Below are 17403 nucleotides of genomic sequence, written 5' to 3' on the forward strand. Positions count from 1 at the left end.
AAGGATCATCCATCGTCAGATCCGATAATAAAACTCCCCACGACGCACATCGGATCAAGCGAAGACAATTTTAAACGCCTGTCATATATAAGCTCTACCACGCGTCATAAGATGTATTATCTCATCCTCACTCTTGTAAATTACTTTACTATTATCGTACTAACTTGGACGTTGGAGTATTAATCTTATAAGTCCACTCTGCTCCACAATACCAAAGATTCTTGCCACCGTACCGAAAGGACTTTTTCCCTTCATCGGACCAATCTCTCGTTTCGTGACCAGAACAATTATATATTACAAACAAATAATAATATGGTCCAACACCAATACGCTTCTCTAACAACATGGTATTCAATGTTTATATATGAACAAATCATTGCTTGATGTACCTACCTTAGATACTTTTTCTGATATCCTAGTGAAAGCACAGGCAATCAAATACAAGGCAGATATCACTTTTCATTTGACATTATCTAGGATGAAAGTGATAAGTGCCAAAATGTACTTATTTTGTGTATGTAAATAGTGGCACTTATCGATACTTTTGTTAACACCGCTTGAATAATTTCCCGTTTTGTGTATAAATACGTATACTTTGTGAATAATTGTATTTTCATGTACTTTTATACCATTTGATAGTTTTTCCTTTGTTTTTATAGGTATTCATGCTTATTGGAGCCTTGAGGAATAAAGTGTCAAAGGCACGGCTTCGATTTTGCAATTTTGGTGAAAGCCCGCTTAGCCACCGTCAAGCGGACTTCCAAAGACTCAAAATAAGGATGACCAAAATCATCATTTTGGTTTCCATTCATTAATTATTGGATAGAGCATTGAATAAGCTTTCCAACGCTTCGAACCGGGCGCAATTCGGAGTTACGGTTCTCGAGTTATGGCGAAAACAAAATCTGATTTTTAGCAGACTCCGCTAAGCGGAGGGGGTCCGCTGAGCGGAGCTCCAGCGGAGCAAATCAGCGTCTGGAAGCAATTTTGAGTCCGCTGAGCGGAGGGGGTCCGCTAAGCGGACCTGCTAAGACAGCAGCTCGTTAAAAGGGGCCAAAATCACATTTTTAGGTTATGGGTTGGGTATTTTTGAGTCCCAACACCATCAACTTCATTCTTAGATCAAAATTAGCTTAGAAAACAACTTCGGAGGTTGCATAAGGATGATCGGGGGTGGATTGAGCGTCCAACGGAGCTGACAAACCGGGAGATTTTCGGTTCATTTCTCTTCTTCTTTGTGTATTTCTCTTTGGTTGGGTTTTGTTTGTATATTTACTTGAATCTTATGTATATTTACCGATTATAATGTTATATTTAACTTGCTTTACAAATCTGTGTTGATGTTATCCTGGATTTTTGCTCTATGCTGGGGATTTGGGGTGCTTTAGAGATAAACTTCTTGAATCCTTATCTAGGATGATTATCTGTTGGTTCTGAACTCTAGAGATAGATTTAGAGCTAGCATTCACTGTGTGTATCTGTTCTTAATGCTTTCGTGTTTGAGCGGCGCGCGAGAGATCGCCGACGCGAGAATACGGATGTTCTCGCGACTTCGCGTTAGAGATAACCTTAGTTGTGAGATGATCTCGTTTGTGCTCCAGAGATGGACGCTTATGTGAGAGATACGTGATGACATAGATGAATATCGTAGGTTGAGTATAATGGGTTGGTAAGTGTATGTTTGTGAAGAGTGAATATATTTACATTCCTGATAAGTTATTTCTCTTCTAAGAATGTGTTTATTCTTACCTGTCTATATCTTTGTTTACTTTTTACTCATTCAATCCCGAGCTCGAAACCGTAGAAACTGTTGAATGGCATCTCTCCATCTCTGAGGACGATAATTCCTGGATCAATATTTCCAAATCTTTCTTTTGTTGCTTGCCCTATACTGCATTCAACAAAATGGCGCCGTTGCCGGGGATGGTTGTGAATTGCATCGCAATAGTTTTCGTGGTTTTGAGCTTTATATATAGCGTATATATTGTATATGTTTACAATTGTATGTTTTCACATGTACATGTTTACCTGTCTATGTTCACCATATAGTTTACTTGTCTATAATTACATATAATTATACTTTTGTTTGATGAATGTTTGTGAAACAAGTTGAACTCGAATTAGCTGTTTAACTACAAATCTTCACTTTTCAACTTATGAATCCAACATTCACCAATTTTCTCTTTTTGTATGATAATAGTGTATTTGTTCCATACTTGTATATATGTGTTTGTTTGTGTACATATTTGTATACTTGTGTTTTCTTTTATGTTCATATAATTGTTGTATATATTTGTACCCGTAACGTTTGTTGAGTGGTTGGTTAGGACACTTTCTTTAGGCTTGTGCGGTGAGACGTTACCATGGCATGATTGGAGGAAGCTACTTTCCAAACACCTAAACAATAAAGGCGTCGAGCTAACGACGTAAAACAAGCGCTTGTTGGGAGGCACCCCAACGGTTGTTAAGTTTTTGTTATTTTTATGTTTATGAGGTATTTAGGTGAAGTGGAAGCAAGCTGAACACATGTTACTGATCTGATTTTTCTGGTTTTCTGTCATCCGCTAAGCGATGACAGTAAAATTCTGATTTCTTGCTTTGTACCAGTGGGGTTCCTATTCCACCTGGTTCACTCATTTTTCCCACTTTCACCAAGGCTAATTAGTAGTATATATTGGTTTTGTTTTTCTAATTCTTTTATTGGTTGTTTGTACTCGAATTTTGTTCGGTGATTCGAAGATTTTTGAGGTGATTTTCCAAAGCTTGAGTGTTTCAACTTGCGGATGTATGGTAGGATATTGTTTTTGAAGTTGTATCATTCAAGGTACTCATTTATCGCTTTCTATAGCATAACATGTTTAAGAAACTTTTCATTTGTACAATTACCATGCCATTCATTCTTTTGCATTACTTGCTTATTGATTGAATCACTTTAGTTCCCAAACCATAAATGTGAGGAAGCTTTCCATTATTTACATATGCTGGAGGCCACAATCTTTGTTTTAACTGGATTTTATTATGCTTAATCTTTTGTTTATGTTGATTTTATGAAAGCATGAAAAGGATCAAGGCATTTTGTTTCATTTTGAGCACAACCACCATAACCAAATAGTCAATTCACCTTGTGAGTGTGTGATCATTTGTTAACCCTTTTGAGCTTTTTGTCAATGTCCATGTTGTTTTTGCTAAATACTTATCTTTGAGTGTTTAGTTCTCATTTTTGCATGGATGATTGATTCTTTGTTTTCTTGAACCCTCAACCATGATTTTTGGTATGAATTTTTACCTTGCCTTAGAAAGTAGGGAGTATTCATATGATGGTGTGGTTGAATTCAAGTTGGGGAGAGAAATGGTTGCTACTTATGTGGTTGTTGCTATGAGGTTGAAAAGAAAGAAAAAAAAGAAAAAAAAATGTGAAAAGAAAAGAAAGAAAAAAAGAGAAAAAGTTTTGAAAAACAAAAAGAAAAGAGAAGCGAATAATTGTGCTAATAAGTATTGTGATTGGTTTGAGAAACTTGTGGTTAAGGAAGAAGTTTAATCGAGATTTTGTTGCTTAGAACTTTGTGGATTGATCACTCCCTTAGGTTTAGGCAAGTTTTTGTTTCGATTAGCCTTAGGACATATCCCTTGTTTGTTAACCAAGCCACATTACAACCTTGAAAAGTCCTTGTGATTCTTGCTTTTGTATCTTCAATGTGATTTTTGGATGAATGCATAATTTAATCTTTTGTTTGCAAGATTGTTGGATGAGTGTTAAGAGTCCTTCACCTTTGTGTGTTCTTCATCCATTGATGAATTTTTGCTAGGTGTGATTCATGATGTGAGCTTGTATTGTTTTAGAATGTTTTGTATGCTTTTTGTACTTAGGATTTGTTTCGTTTACATGTTGTCGTTGTAGGATAGTGGTAAGTACTTACTTTGTTTATACGTTTTTGTGTTGAACCATACATTTGTTTTTGTTTTTCAAAACTTGTTGATTCACAATTCCTTGGTTTATTACTTTTGATTCTTTGATTTATTTGACATTGTTTGAGGACAAACAAAATTTCAATTTGGGGAGAGTTTGATAAGTGCCAAAATGTACTTATTTTGTGTATGTAAATAGTGGCACTTATCGATACTTTTGTTAACACCGCTTGAATAATTTCCCGTTTTGTGTATAAATACGTATACTTTGTGAATAATTGTATTTTCATGTACTTTTATACCATTTGATAGTTTTTCCTTTGTTTTTATAGGTATTCATGCTTATTGGAGCCTTGAGGAATAAAGTGTCAAAGGCACGGCTTCGATTTTGCAATTTTGGTGAAAGCCCGCTTAGCCACCGTCAAGCGGACTTCCAAAGACTCAAAATAAGGATGACCAAAATCATCATTTTGGTTTCCATTCATTAATTATTGGATAGAGCATTGAATAAGCTTTCCAACGCTTCGAACCGGGCGCAATTCGGAGTTACGGTTCTCGAGTTATGGCGAAAACAAAATCTGATTTTTAGCAGACTCCGCTAAGCGGAGGGGGTCCGCTGAGCGGAGCTCCAGCGGAGCAAATCAGCGTCTGGAAGCAATTTTGAGTCCGCTGAGCGGAGGGGGTCCGCTAAGCGGACCTGCTAAGACAGCAGCTCGTTAAAAGGGGCCAAAATCACATTTTTAGGTTATGGGTTGGGTATTTTTGAGTCCCAACACCATCAACTTCATTCTTAGATCAAAATTAGCTTAGAAAACAACTTCGGAGGTTGCATAAGGATGATCGGGGGTGGATTGAGCGTCCAACGGAGCTGACAAACCGGGAGATTTTCGGTTCATTTCTCTTCTTCTTTGTGTATTTCTCTTTGGTTGGGTTTTGTTTGTATATTTACTTGAATCTTATGTATATTTACCGATTATAATGTTATATTTAACTTGCTTTACAAATCTGTGTTGATGTTATCCTGGATTTTTGCTCTATGCTGGGGATTTGGGGTGCTTTAGAGATAAACTTCTTGAATCCTTATCTAGGATGATTATCTGTTGGTTCTGAACTCTAGAGATAGATTTAGAGCTAGCATTCACTGTGTGTATCTGTTCTTAATGCTTTCGTGTTTGAGCGGCGCGCGAGAGATCGCCGACGCGAGAATACGGATGTTCTCGCGACTTCGCGTTAGAGATAACCTTAGTTGTGAGATGATCTCGTTTGTGCTCCAGAGATGGACGCTTATGTGAGAGATACGTGATGACATAGATGAATATCGTAGGTTGAGTATAATGGGTTGGTAAGTGTATGTTTGTGAAGAGTGAATATATTTACATTCCTGATAAGTTATTTCTCTTCTAAGAATGTGTTTATTCTTACCTGTCTATATCTTTGTTTACTTTTTACTCATTCAATCCCGAGCTCGAAACCGTAGAAACTGTTGAATGGCATCTCTCCATCTCTGAGGACGATAATTCCTGGATCAATATTTCCAAATCTTTCTTTTGTTGCTTGCCCTATACTGCATTCAACAAAATGGCGCCGTTGCCGGGGATGGTTGTGAATTGCATCGCAATAGTTTTCGTGGTTTTGAGCTTTATATATAGCGTATATATTGTATATGTTTACAATTGTATGTTTTCACATGTACATGTTTACCTGTCTATGTTCACCATATAGTTTACTTGTCTATAATTACATATAATTATACTTTTGTTTGATGAATGTTTGTGAAACAAGTTGAACTCGAATTAGCTGTTTAACTACAAATCTTCACTTTTCAACTTATGAATCCAACATTCACCAATTTTCTCTTTTTGTATGATAATAGTGTATTTGTTCCATACTTGTATATATGTGTTTGTTTGTGTACATATTTGTATACTTGTGTTTTCTTTTATGTTCATATAATTGTTGTATATATTTGTACCCGTAACGTTTGTTGAGTGGTTGGTTATGACACTTTCTTTAGGCTTGTGCGGTGAGACGTTACCATGGCATGATTGGAGGAAGCTACTTTCCAAACACCTAAACAATAAAGGCGTCGAGCTAACGACGTAAAACAAGCGCTTGTTGGGAGGCACCCCAACGGTTGTTAAGTTTTTGTTATTTTTATGTTTATGAGGTATTTAGGTGAAGTGGAAGCAAGCTGAACACATGTTACTGATCTGATTTTTCTGGTTTTCTGTCATCCGCTAAGCGATGACAGTAAAATTCTGATTTCTTGCTTTGTACCAGTGGGGTTCCTATTCCACCTGGTTCACTCATTTTTCCCACTTTCACCAAGGCTAATTAGTAGTATATATTGGTTTTGTTTTTCTAATTCTTTTATTGGTTGTTTGTACTCGAATTTTGTTCGGTGATTCGAAGATTTTTGAGGTGATTTTCCAAAGCTTGAGTGTTTCAACTTGCGGATGTATGGTAGGATATTGTTTTTGAAGTTGTATCATTCAAGGTACTCATTTATCGCTTTCTATAGCATAACATGTTTAAGAAACTTTTCATTTGTACAATTACCATGCCATTCATTCTTTTGCATTACTTGCTTATTGATTGAATCACTTTAGTTCCCAAACCATAAATGTGAGGAAGCTTTCCATTATTTACATATGCTGGAGGCCACAATCTTTGTTTTAACTGGATTTTATTATGCTTAATCTTTTGTTTATGTTGATTTTATGAAAGCATGAAAAGGATCAAGGCATTTTGTTTCATTTTGAGCACAACCACCATAACCAAATAGTCAATTCACCTTGTGAGTGTGTGATCATTTGTTAACCCTTTTGAGCTTTTTGTCAATGTCCATGTTGTTTTTGCTAAATACTTATCTTTGAGTGTTTAGTTCTCATTTTTGCATGGATGATTGATTCTTTGTTTTCTTGAACCCTCAACCATGATTTTTGGTATGAATTTTTACCTTGCCTTAGAAAGTAGGGAGTATTCATATGATGGTGTGGTTGAATTCAAGTTGGGGAGAGAAATGGTTGCTACTTATGTGGTTGTTGCTATGAGGTTGAAAAGAAAGAAAAAAAAGAAAAAAAATGTGAAAAGAAAAGAAAGAAAAAAAGAGAAAAAGTTTTGAAAAACAAAAAGAAAAGAGAAGCGAATAATTGTGCTAATAAGTATTGTGATTGGTTTGAGAAACTTGTGGTTAAGGAAGAAGTTTAATCGAGATTTTGTTGCTTAGAACTTTGTGGATTGATCACTCCCTTAGGTTTAGGCAAGTTTTTGTTTCGATTAGCCTTAGGACATATCCCTTGTTTGTTAACCAAGCCACATTACAACCTTGAAAAGTCCTTGTGATTCTTGCTTTTGTATCTTCAATGTGATTTTTGGATGAATGCATAATTTAATCTTTTGTTTGCAAGATTGTTGGATGAGTGTTAAGAGTCCTTCACCTTTGTGTGTTCTTCATCCATTGATGAATTTTTGCTAGGTGTGATTCATGATGTGAGCTTGTATTGTTTTAGAATGTTTTGTATGCTTTTTGTACTTAGGATTTGTTTCGTTTACATGTTGTCGTTGTAGGATAGTGGTAAGTACTTACTTTGTTTATACGTTTTTGTGTTGAACCATACATTTGTTTTTGTTTTTCAAAACTTGTTGATTCACAATTCCTTGGTTTATTACTTTTGATTCTTTGATTTATTTGACATTGTTTGAGGACAAACAAAATTTCAATTTGGGGAGAGTTTGATAAGTGCCAAAATGTACTTATTTTGTGTATGTAAATAGTGGCACTTATCGATACTTTTGTTAACACCGCTTGAATAATTTCCCGTTTTGTGTATAAATACGTATACTTTGTGAATAATTGTATTTTCATGTACTTTTATACCATTTGATAGTTTTTCCTTTGTTTTTATAGGTATTCATGCTTATTGGAGCCTTGAGGAATAAAGTGTCAAAGGCACGGCTTCGATTTTGCAATTTTGGTGAAAGCCCGCTTAGCCACCGTCAAGCGGACTTCCAAAGACTCAAAATAAGGATGACCAAAATCATCATTTTGGTTTCCATTCATTAATTATTGGATAGAGCATTGAATAAGCTTTCCAACGCTTCGAACCGGGCGCAATTCGGAGTTACGGTTCTCGAGTTATGGCGAAAACAAAATCTGATTTTTAGCAGACTCCGCTAAGCGGAGGGGGTCCACTGAGCGGAGCTCCAGCGGAGCAAATCAGCGTCTGGAAGCAATTTTGAGTCCGCTGAGCGGAGGGGGTCCGCTAAGCGGACCTGCTAAGACAGCAGCTCGTTAAAAGGGGCCAAAATCACATTTTTAGGTTATGGGTTGGGTATTTTTGAGTCCCAACACCATCAACTTCATTCTTAGATCAAAATTAGCTTAGAAAACAACTTCGGAGGTTGCATAAGGATGATCGGGGGTGGATTGAGCGTCCAACGGAGCTGACAAACCGGGAGATTTTCGGTTCATTTCTCTTCTTCTTTGTGTATTTCTCTTTGGTTGGGTTTTGTTTGTATATTTACTTGAATCTTATGTATATTTACCGATTATAATGTTATATTTAACTTGCTTTACAAATCTGTGTTGATGTTATCCTGGATTTTTGCTCTATGCTGGGGATTTGGGGTGCTTTAGAGATAAACTTCTTGAATCCTTATCTAGGATGATTATCTGTTGGTTCTGAACTCTAGAGATAGATTTAGAGCTAGCATTCACTGTGTGTATCTGTTCTTAATGCTTTCGTGTTTGAGCGGCGCGCGAGAGATCGCCGACGCGAGAATACGGATGTTCTCGCGACTTCGCGTTAGAGATAACCTTAGTTGTGAGATGATCTCGTTTGTGCTCCAGAGATGGACGCTTATGTGAGAGATACGTGATGACATAGATGAATATCGTAGGTTGAGTATAATGGGTTGGTAAGTGTATGTTTGTGAAGAGTGAATATATTTACATTCCTGATAAGTTATTTCTCTTCTAAGAATGTGTTTATTCTTACCTGTCTATATCTTTGTTTACTTTTTACTCATTCAATCCCGAGCTCGAAACCGTAGAAACTGTTGAATGGCATCTCTCCATCTCTGAGGACGATAATTCCTGGATCAATATTTCCAAATCTTTCTTTTGTTGCTTGCCCTATACTGCATTCAACAAAATGGCGCCGTTGCCGGGGATGGTTGTGAATTGCATCGCAATAGTTTTCGTGGTTTTGAGCTTTATATATAGCGTATATATTGTATATGTTTACAATTGTATGTTTTCACATGTACATGTTTACCTGTCTATGTTCACCATATAGTTTACTTGTCTATAATTACATATAATTATACTTTTGTTTGATGAATGTTTGTGAAACAAGTTGAACTCGAATTAGCTGTTTAACTACAAATCTTCACTTTTCAACTTATGAATCCAACATTCACCAATTTTCTCTTTTTGTATGATAATAGTGTATTTGTTCCATACTTGTATATATGTGTTTGTTTGTGTACATATTTGTATACTTGTGTTTTCTTTTATGTTCATATAATTGTTGTATATATTTGTACCCGTAACGTTTGTTGAGTGGTTGGTTAGGACACTTTCTTTAGGCTTGTGCGGTGAGACGTTACCATGGCATGATTGGAGGAAGCTACTTTCCAAACACCTAAACAATAAAGGCGTCGAGCTAACGACGTAAAACAAGCGCTTGTTGGGAGGCACCCCAACGGTTGTTAAGTTTTTGTTATTTTTATGTTTATGAGGTATTTAGGTGAAGTGGAAGCAAGCTGAACACATGTTACTGATCTGATTTTTCTGGTTTTCTGTCATCCGCTAAGCGATGACAGTAAAATTCTGATTTCTTGCTTTGTACCAGTGGGGTTCCTATTCCACCTGGTTCACTCATTTTTCCCACTTTCACCAAGGCTAATTAGTAGTATATATTGGTTTTGTTTTTCTAATTCTTTTATTGGTTGTTTGTACTCGAATTTTGTTCGGTGATTCGAAGATTTTTGAGGTGATTTTCCAAAGCTTGAGTGTTTCAACTTGCGGATGTATGGTAGGATATTGTTTTTGAAGTTGTATCATTCAAGGTACTCATTTATCGCTTTCTATAGCATAACATGTTTAAGAAACTTTTCATTTGTACAATTACCATGCCATTCATTCTTTTGCATTACTTGCTTATTGATTGAATCACTTTAGTTCCCAAACCATAAATGTGAGGAAGCTTTCCATTATTTACATATGCTGGAGGCCACAATCTTTGTTTTAACTGGATTTTATTATGCTTAATCTTTTGTTTATGTTGATTTTATGAAAGCATGAAAAGGATCAAGGCATTTTGTTTCATTTTGAGCACAACCACCATAACCAAATAGTCAATTCACCTTGTGAGTGTGTGATCATTTGTTAACCCTTTTGAGCTTTTTGTCAATGTCCATGTTGTTTTTGCTAAATACTTATCTTTGAGTGTTTAGTTCTCATTTTTGCATGGATGATTGATTCTTTGTTTTCTTGAACCCTCAACCATGATTTTTGGTATGAATTTTTACCTTGCCTTAGAAAGTAGGGAGTATTCATATGATGGTGTGGTTGAATTCAAGTTGGGGAGAGAAATGGTTGCTACTTATGTGGTTGTTGCTATGAGGTTGAAAAGAAAGAAAAAAAAGAAAAAAAAATGTGAAAAGAAAAGAAAGAAAAAAAGAGAAAAAGTTTTGAAAAACAAAAAGAAAAGAGAAGCGAATAATTGTGCTAATAAGTATTGTGATTGGTTTGAGAAACTTGTGGTTAAGGAAGAAGTTTAATCGAGATTTTGTTGCTTAGAACTTTGTGGATTGATCACTCCCTTAGGTTTAGGCAAGTTTTTGTTTCGATTAGCCTTAGGACATATCCCTTGTTTGTTAACCAAGCCACATTACAACCTTGAAAAGTCCTTGTGATTCTTGCTTTTGTATCTTCAATGTGATTTTTGGATGAATGCATAATTTAATCTTTTGTTTGCAAGATTGTTGGATGAGTGTTAAGAGTCCTTCACCTTTGTGTGTTCTTCATCCATTGATGAATTTTTGCTAGGTGTGATTCATGATGTGAGCTTGTATTGTTTTAGAATGTTTTGTATGCTTTTTGTACTTAGGATTTGTTTCGTTTACATGTTGTCGTTGTAGGATAGTGGTAAGTACTTACTTTGTTTATACGTTTTTGTGTTGAACCATACATTTGTTTTTGTTTTTCAAAACTTGTTGATTCACAATTCCTTGGTTTATTACTTTTGATTCTTTGATTTATTTGACATTGTTTGAGGACAAACAAAATTTCAATTTGGGGAGAGTTTGATAAGTGCCAAAATGTACTTATTTTGTGTATGTAAATAGTGGCACTTATCGATACTTTTGTTAACACCGCTTGAATAATTTCCCGTTTTGTGTATAAATACGTATACTTTGTGAATAATTGTATTTTCATGTACTTTTATACCATTTGATAGTTTTTCCTTTGTTTTTATAGGTATTCATGCTTATTGGAGCCTTGAGGAATAAAGTGTCAAAGGCACGGCTTCGATTTTGCAATTTTGGTGAAAGCCCGCTTAGCCACCGTCAAGCGGACTTCCAAAGACTCAAAATAAGGATGACCAAAATCATCATTTTGGTTTCCATTCATTAATTATTGGATAGAGCATTGAATAAGCTTTCCAACGCTTCGAACCGGGCGCAATTCGGAGTTACGGTTCTCGAGTTATGGCGAAAACAAAATCTGATTTTTAGCAGACTCCGCTAAGCGGAGGGGGTCCGCTGAGCGGAGCTCCAGCGGAGCAAATCAGCGTCTGGAAGCAATTTTGAGTCCGCTGAGCGGAGGGGGTCCGCTAAGCGGACCTGCTAAGACAGCAGCTCGTTAAAAGGGGCCAAAATCACATTTTTAGGTTATGGGTTGGGTATTTTTGAGTCCCAACACCATCAACTTCATTCTTAGATCAAAATTAGCTTAGAAAACAACTTCGGAGGTTGCATAAGGATGATCGGGGGTGGATTGAGCGTCCAACGGAGCTGACAAACCGGGAGATTTTCGGTTCATTTCTCTTCTTCTTTGTGTATTTCTCTTTGGTTGGGTTTTGTTTGTATATTTACTTGAATCTTATGTATATTTACCGATTATAATGTTATATTTAACTTGCTTTACAAATCTGTGTTGATGTTATCCTGGATTTTTGCTCTATGCTGGGGATTTGGGGTGCTTTAGAGATAAACTTCTTGAATCCTTATCTAGGATGATTATCTGTTGGTTCTGAACTCTAGAGATAGATTTAGAGCTAGCATTCACTGTGTGTATCTGTTCTTAATGCTTTCGTGTTTGAGCGGCGCGCGAGAGATCGCCGACGCGAGAATACGGATGTTCTCGCGACTTCGCGTTAGAGATAACCTTAGTTGTGAGATGATCTCGTTTGTGCTCCAGAGATGGACGCTTATGTGAGAGATACGTGATGACATAGATGAATATCGTAGGTTGAGTATAATGGGTTGGTAAGTGTATGTTTGTGAAGAGTGAATATATTTACATTCCTGATAAGTTATTTCTCTTCTAAGAATGTGTTTATTCTTACCTGTCTATATCTTTGTTTACTTTTTACTCATTCAATCCCGAGCTCGAAACCGTAGAAACTGTTGAATGGCATCTCTCCATCTCTGAGGACGATAATTCCTGGATCAATATTTCCAAATCTTTCTTTTGTTGCTTGCCCTATACTGCATTCAACAGAAAGCAATATTGGCAATAGTTCATCTAAAGAAACTATGCATTGCAAATTAATTCTCTAATATCAAACTATGGCACAACCTATTGTAACGCAAGCAATTGAGAGAAACCCCTAAAACGTGTCCTGGTATGTGCTACAAGTGGAGTTTGATTTAGAGAAGTAAACAATGTCCTCATGGTCATCAAAAAAAACTTGAAGTGATCTAGGAATAGGAGGCAAAGCAACATCTAACACCCCTTCAAGTATTTGAACTACTTGACTCATGGATGGCCTATGAGTTTCATCATCTTGAACACACCAAGAAGCAACTTTTATGACTCTAGTGATCTCCTCAACATCACCATCACCCTCCAATCTTGAGTCCAATAGGCTAATCACATTCCCACCTTGGTGTAACATGTTTGCTGCCAATGTAGGAAAGAAACTAATTTGGCCATCTTCAGAAGGATCCGAGTTTCTTCTACCCGACACAAGCTCAAAAAGCACCTTTCCGTAGCTGTAAATATCGGCTTTAGCAGTTATAGCCACTCCAGAAATCCATTCTGGAGCTAAATAGCCTAATGTTCCTCTGATGGTAGTTAGGACCCTGCTGAAGTCCCTTCCAACAAGTTTTGCAAGGCCGAAGTCTGCAATCTTTGGACAGAATTCAGAGTCTATGAGAATGTTTTCTGGCTTCACGTCGCAGTGAATGATACACTCTCTACACTGTTCATGAAGATATGTCAGTCCTTTAGCTATTCCAAGAGCAATTTGGAATCTTACTTTCCAATTCAACACCTTGGAGTTCTTAAACAGATTTGAATCCAAAGACCCGTTCGGCATGTAATCATACACCAGAAGCCTTTTGTCGCCTTCAGAACAGAAACCACGAAGCCTAACAAGATTGACATGCTGAACAATCCCAATAGTACACACTTCTGTTCGAAACTGCTTTTCGCCTTGGCTAATGCTTTCGAGTTTCTTCACTGCTATAAAATTAGAATATGGTAATATTCCTTTGAAGACAGAACCAAAACCTCCCCTTCCGAGCTTCTCAGAGAAATTATTCGTTGCATTTTGCAAATCTCTGTATGCAAATGCTATCAATGAACCCTCAACTGAAGTTCTTGCTCCAGCTAGTATCTTTCTTCGCCTAATCACGAGAATTAGAACAAGAACAAGGAGAATCACTATACCACCAACAGCAGAACCAACAATACTAATGGTAGTTCCTTTATTACTTTTCGAATCATGAAACTCAGATGCTGCAAGTTTTAGAAACAATGTTTGTCCATTTCTGTCATCTTCAGAAAGCTGTTGCAGATTTAAGAGTTTTCCTCTCCAAATGAAGCAACCGCTACTGTTATAAACATATGCAGTGCAGGAACAGTTGCTCAAACACGTTGACTCGCATTCATCTTTCAAACCAGATTCCACAACAGGATGTGCACGTTCAGGCAAAGCCAAATTCGATTTGATTAAGAACCTATCTTTGGTCCCAATAGAAGGATCAGAAGATAGCTCACATTGAAATTTGTTTGTTTTCACACAGCCATGCGAGTAATCACCAAGATCCCAATCAGATTGTGACTTTGGTTGATAACCATTCAAACAATTGCAGTATGGCTTTGATATCTCATTGCAGCTACCAAATGCACCACAGAAAGCATAAACCTGACACTGCCCTCTTGGCTGTGACCAAAACAAATTCCATTGCTGAGTACTTTCGAGCCAAGTAAACTGCTTGATCTGCCCCGACACATCCATCACGAAACGGGATATAGTAGAATTATTCTGTAAAGAGAAGGTAAAATAGCTCTCGTTTTCGTTCGACACAAAGGAGAAATTGAAGATGTTGTTTGACCACATTATAGGAACCATGGGGAATATTTGGCCATTCCAAGAACCACTTGTCCAATACTGTTGAGTGTTATTCCAAAAACTCAAATATGAGTTGGTTCCATTAGGATCTAGTTCAAGAGAGAACAAACCAGTTGATGGATCTTTGCTGTTCTTCCATGCAGTAAGATGCTGAGTCTTGTTTGTTATCTTATCAAGTTTAAGTTTGCCACCAGGAAGCCATGTATCTGTTGGAAAATCAAAACTATGCCACAAAGCTTCTGATTCTGATGCATTAGGACTGTTACTCAATATAAGATTACCTGTATCTAAAAGGACAGCAAGTACAGAATTTGAACCAGTAGAACTCAAATTTGTTGACCAAACTAGAGTTTGAGACTGATCCAAGAGAACTAAATTACCATCAGAAATAGCTAACTTGGAAGCACTTTTATCAGAAACTGGGTCATCTCTATTTGCTATCCAAACATATGTCCTTATAGATATCTTTTTGTACCACATGCCTATGTAATAGTTAGAGGAATTACCTATATTAAAGAAACCCAATTCAAAGATGCCATCTTTGGAAACAAGAGTTTGATCACCAGAGAGAGATTGGGTTGGTGAGATGATGGTCAAAGCAGAAAGTGGATGGTAGGTGTGCAAAGAGAAGGAGATGATAAGGAGAAAAAAGGGGAACACTGGTTTCTTCTTCATGATGTTAATGTTATTTGTGATTGATTGTTTGGGAATGAAAATAAGTGTTCGAAAATGGTTCTAACAAATGACTTGGTCGTGCTGATGTGAAGATAATAGTGACTGAATTTGGCCGCAATATATAGGCTTCGGTGTTCTTTTTTCAAAATAAATGATTTTATAATCTGAAGCCAGTGTAATAAAATACAACTAAAAATTAGTTTATTTTTTCATTATATATAATAATAATAATAATAATAATAATAATAATAATAATAATAATAATAATAATAATAATAATAATAATAATAATAATAATAATATATCAAAAATGTCATTTATAATGGATTCAATGTGTCTTTTTAAGCTTAACAAGTTGATCAAGTCAATGGATGAATGTATTTTGAATCATGTGATGTCCTATTTAGTAAAGTCTTAGATTAGGACGATTTGGACGCTCATCGTCTAACTAATGGGCCGTCCGAACAAAACCTAATGGGGTTGCCCATGTAGTCCGTCCAATATAGAAGTTAAATAAGAGAAAGTCTTTGTTGACTTTGAAAATATAGTTGGTTAATAGTCGTCTTATTAAAGGGGAGCAATTAAGACCACATCCAGGGGGCCATAAATCCTAGGTCTCAGAAAACTGCTATAAATACACTATCCCTCAATGGGATAGAAGATCTCTCAAGTAATACATACTTACTACTGTCTAACATTACTCAAGGAGCACTCCGTTTCGAGTAACCCTAACAGCATCACTCTAACCGTCTGCCTGCAACCTAGAAGTGACAGCCACCAGCAGGGCCTCTTTCCTCGCGAGTGTTGGTCCTTTAAATAGCACAAAAACCACCGTACAAGACTACTTGTCGTCGTGAGCTAGCCCTCACTCTCAAACGTGTAATGTTGATATTAGGGTCTTTGAGTCTCTCTGCCCTTGCAGGTAGAACACACACCTGTACTTTTTTGGATATTACAGTGGCGCCCATCGTGGGGCCCGGTAAAACTAACTTGGGACACGCCTATTTATAATAACCATCATTTTCCTTGACGTACTCTCAAATCTAACTTCTAACCATTAGAAGACATGGTGAATAGAAGAGCTTTATCCCTTACTCCTGAGGGTATGATAACACGAAATTATATAGTATATTTCATTTGATTTGATTTACATAAATAATATTTGTATTTTCTTTTAATTAAATTACTTTATTTTAGTATTATGCTAATATTTTCATTGTTTCACGTATTACGTTCATGCGAGAATTATTTGACAAAAGGAGAAGAAATTGAGAAGAAATTGATTCTAAAAGCAAAAGAAATACAAATAGCAAGATGGGAGGTAAGAAGAAGAAAAGAAATAAAGATATTGGAAGAAACAAAGCCCAATCCACGAAAATAGAGGGAGATGCCCATCTGCAAAGGGAGACGCCCGTCTCCAAACTGAGACCCCCGTCTCCAAAGTTGAGATGCCTATCTCCAAAGTTAGAGACCCCCGTCTCCAAAGGCCCAAAGCCCAACACAAGTGGCCACGTCACAAATGGAGACGCCCGTCTCCACTACTTGAGACCCCTGTCTCAAGACTTCTTCAAACGTTCAAATTGAAGACCCACGTCTCCGTTTTATTTGCCGCACGTTACACTCCATGAACCAAGTCAAAAGAATTTAACCTTCCTATATTTGTGGAGAAAAAGGAGGAACGAGGGGGAACTCTGTAAAAGGGGCAGTTACCACAAGACATTATAAAAGGAACATGAGAGACCAACGAAAAGAGGTTGGACTATCTTTTGGTCCCAACCATAGTTTTTCTTCAGCAGTTTTATTCCAGCATTTTATTTCTAGCAATTGTTTTCTATTTCGTTCATCTTTTCTCACAACAATTTCTACACCGGAAATTGTTGTGAACTTTTGACTGGATCTAACCTTACGTTAGATCATAGTATTTTAATTCTTTGTTTTTATTATTTGATCGAAGAATTCTAAGAACAGATCCAATCGGCTTGTGGTGGAGTGTTCTCTATTTCAAGATTCAAGAATTAATTCAAGTTATACTTTCAGGTGTTTATTTTTATTTTTTATTTAATTTATAGTATTATATTCCTTACTTATAAATTATTGAATATGTCTAAATATATTAATTACGATTGTTTATGCATGTTTAATTTAATAAGTATGTCTGGCTAGTTTAATCAGATGTCTGTATGTAAATTAATCTAAACTAAGGGATCCGAAACAAATTGGCCTAAATAAT

At 36.5% G+C, this 17403-nt stretch overlaps 1 protein-coding gene across 1 annotated transcript; it reads right to left on the reverse strand.

The window, feature by feature from the left end:
* Window positions 1–500: 500 nt before the first annotated feature.
* On the reverse strand, window positions 501–15249 carry LOC131632953 (G-type lectin S-receptor-like serine/threonine-protein kinase At2g19130). The gene is made up of 2 exons (XM_058903664.1): window positions 12719–15249; window positions 501–12627 (listed from the first exon to the last, which is right to left on the reverse strand). The coding sequence occupies exon 1, from the start codon at window positions 15171–15173 to the stop codon at window positions 12750–12752; it is 2424 nt and encodes an 807-aa protein (XP_058759647.1). The 5' UTR covers window positions 15174–15249; the 3' UTR covers window positions 501–12627; window positions 12719–12749.
* Between the last annotated feature and the right edge of the window lie 2154 nt (window positions 15250–17403).

The sequence above is a fragment of the Vicia villosa genome, unplaced genomic scaffold (genome assembly GCF_029867415.1).
Source record: "Vicia villosa cultivar HV-30 ecotype Madison, WI unplaced genomic scaffold, Vvil1.0 ctg.001055F_1_1, whole genome shotgun sequence".
In the NCBI taxonomy this organism is placed as follows: domain Eukaryota; kingdom Viridiplantae; phylum Streptophyta; class Magnoliopsida; order Fabales; family Fabaceae; genus Vicia; species Vicia villosa.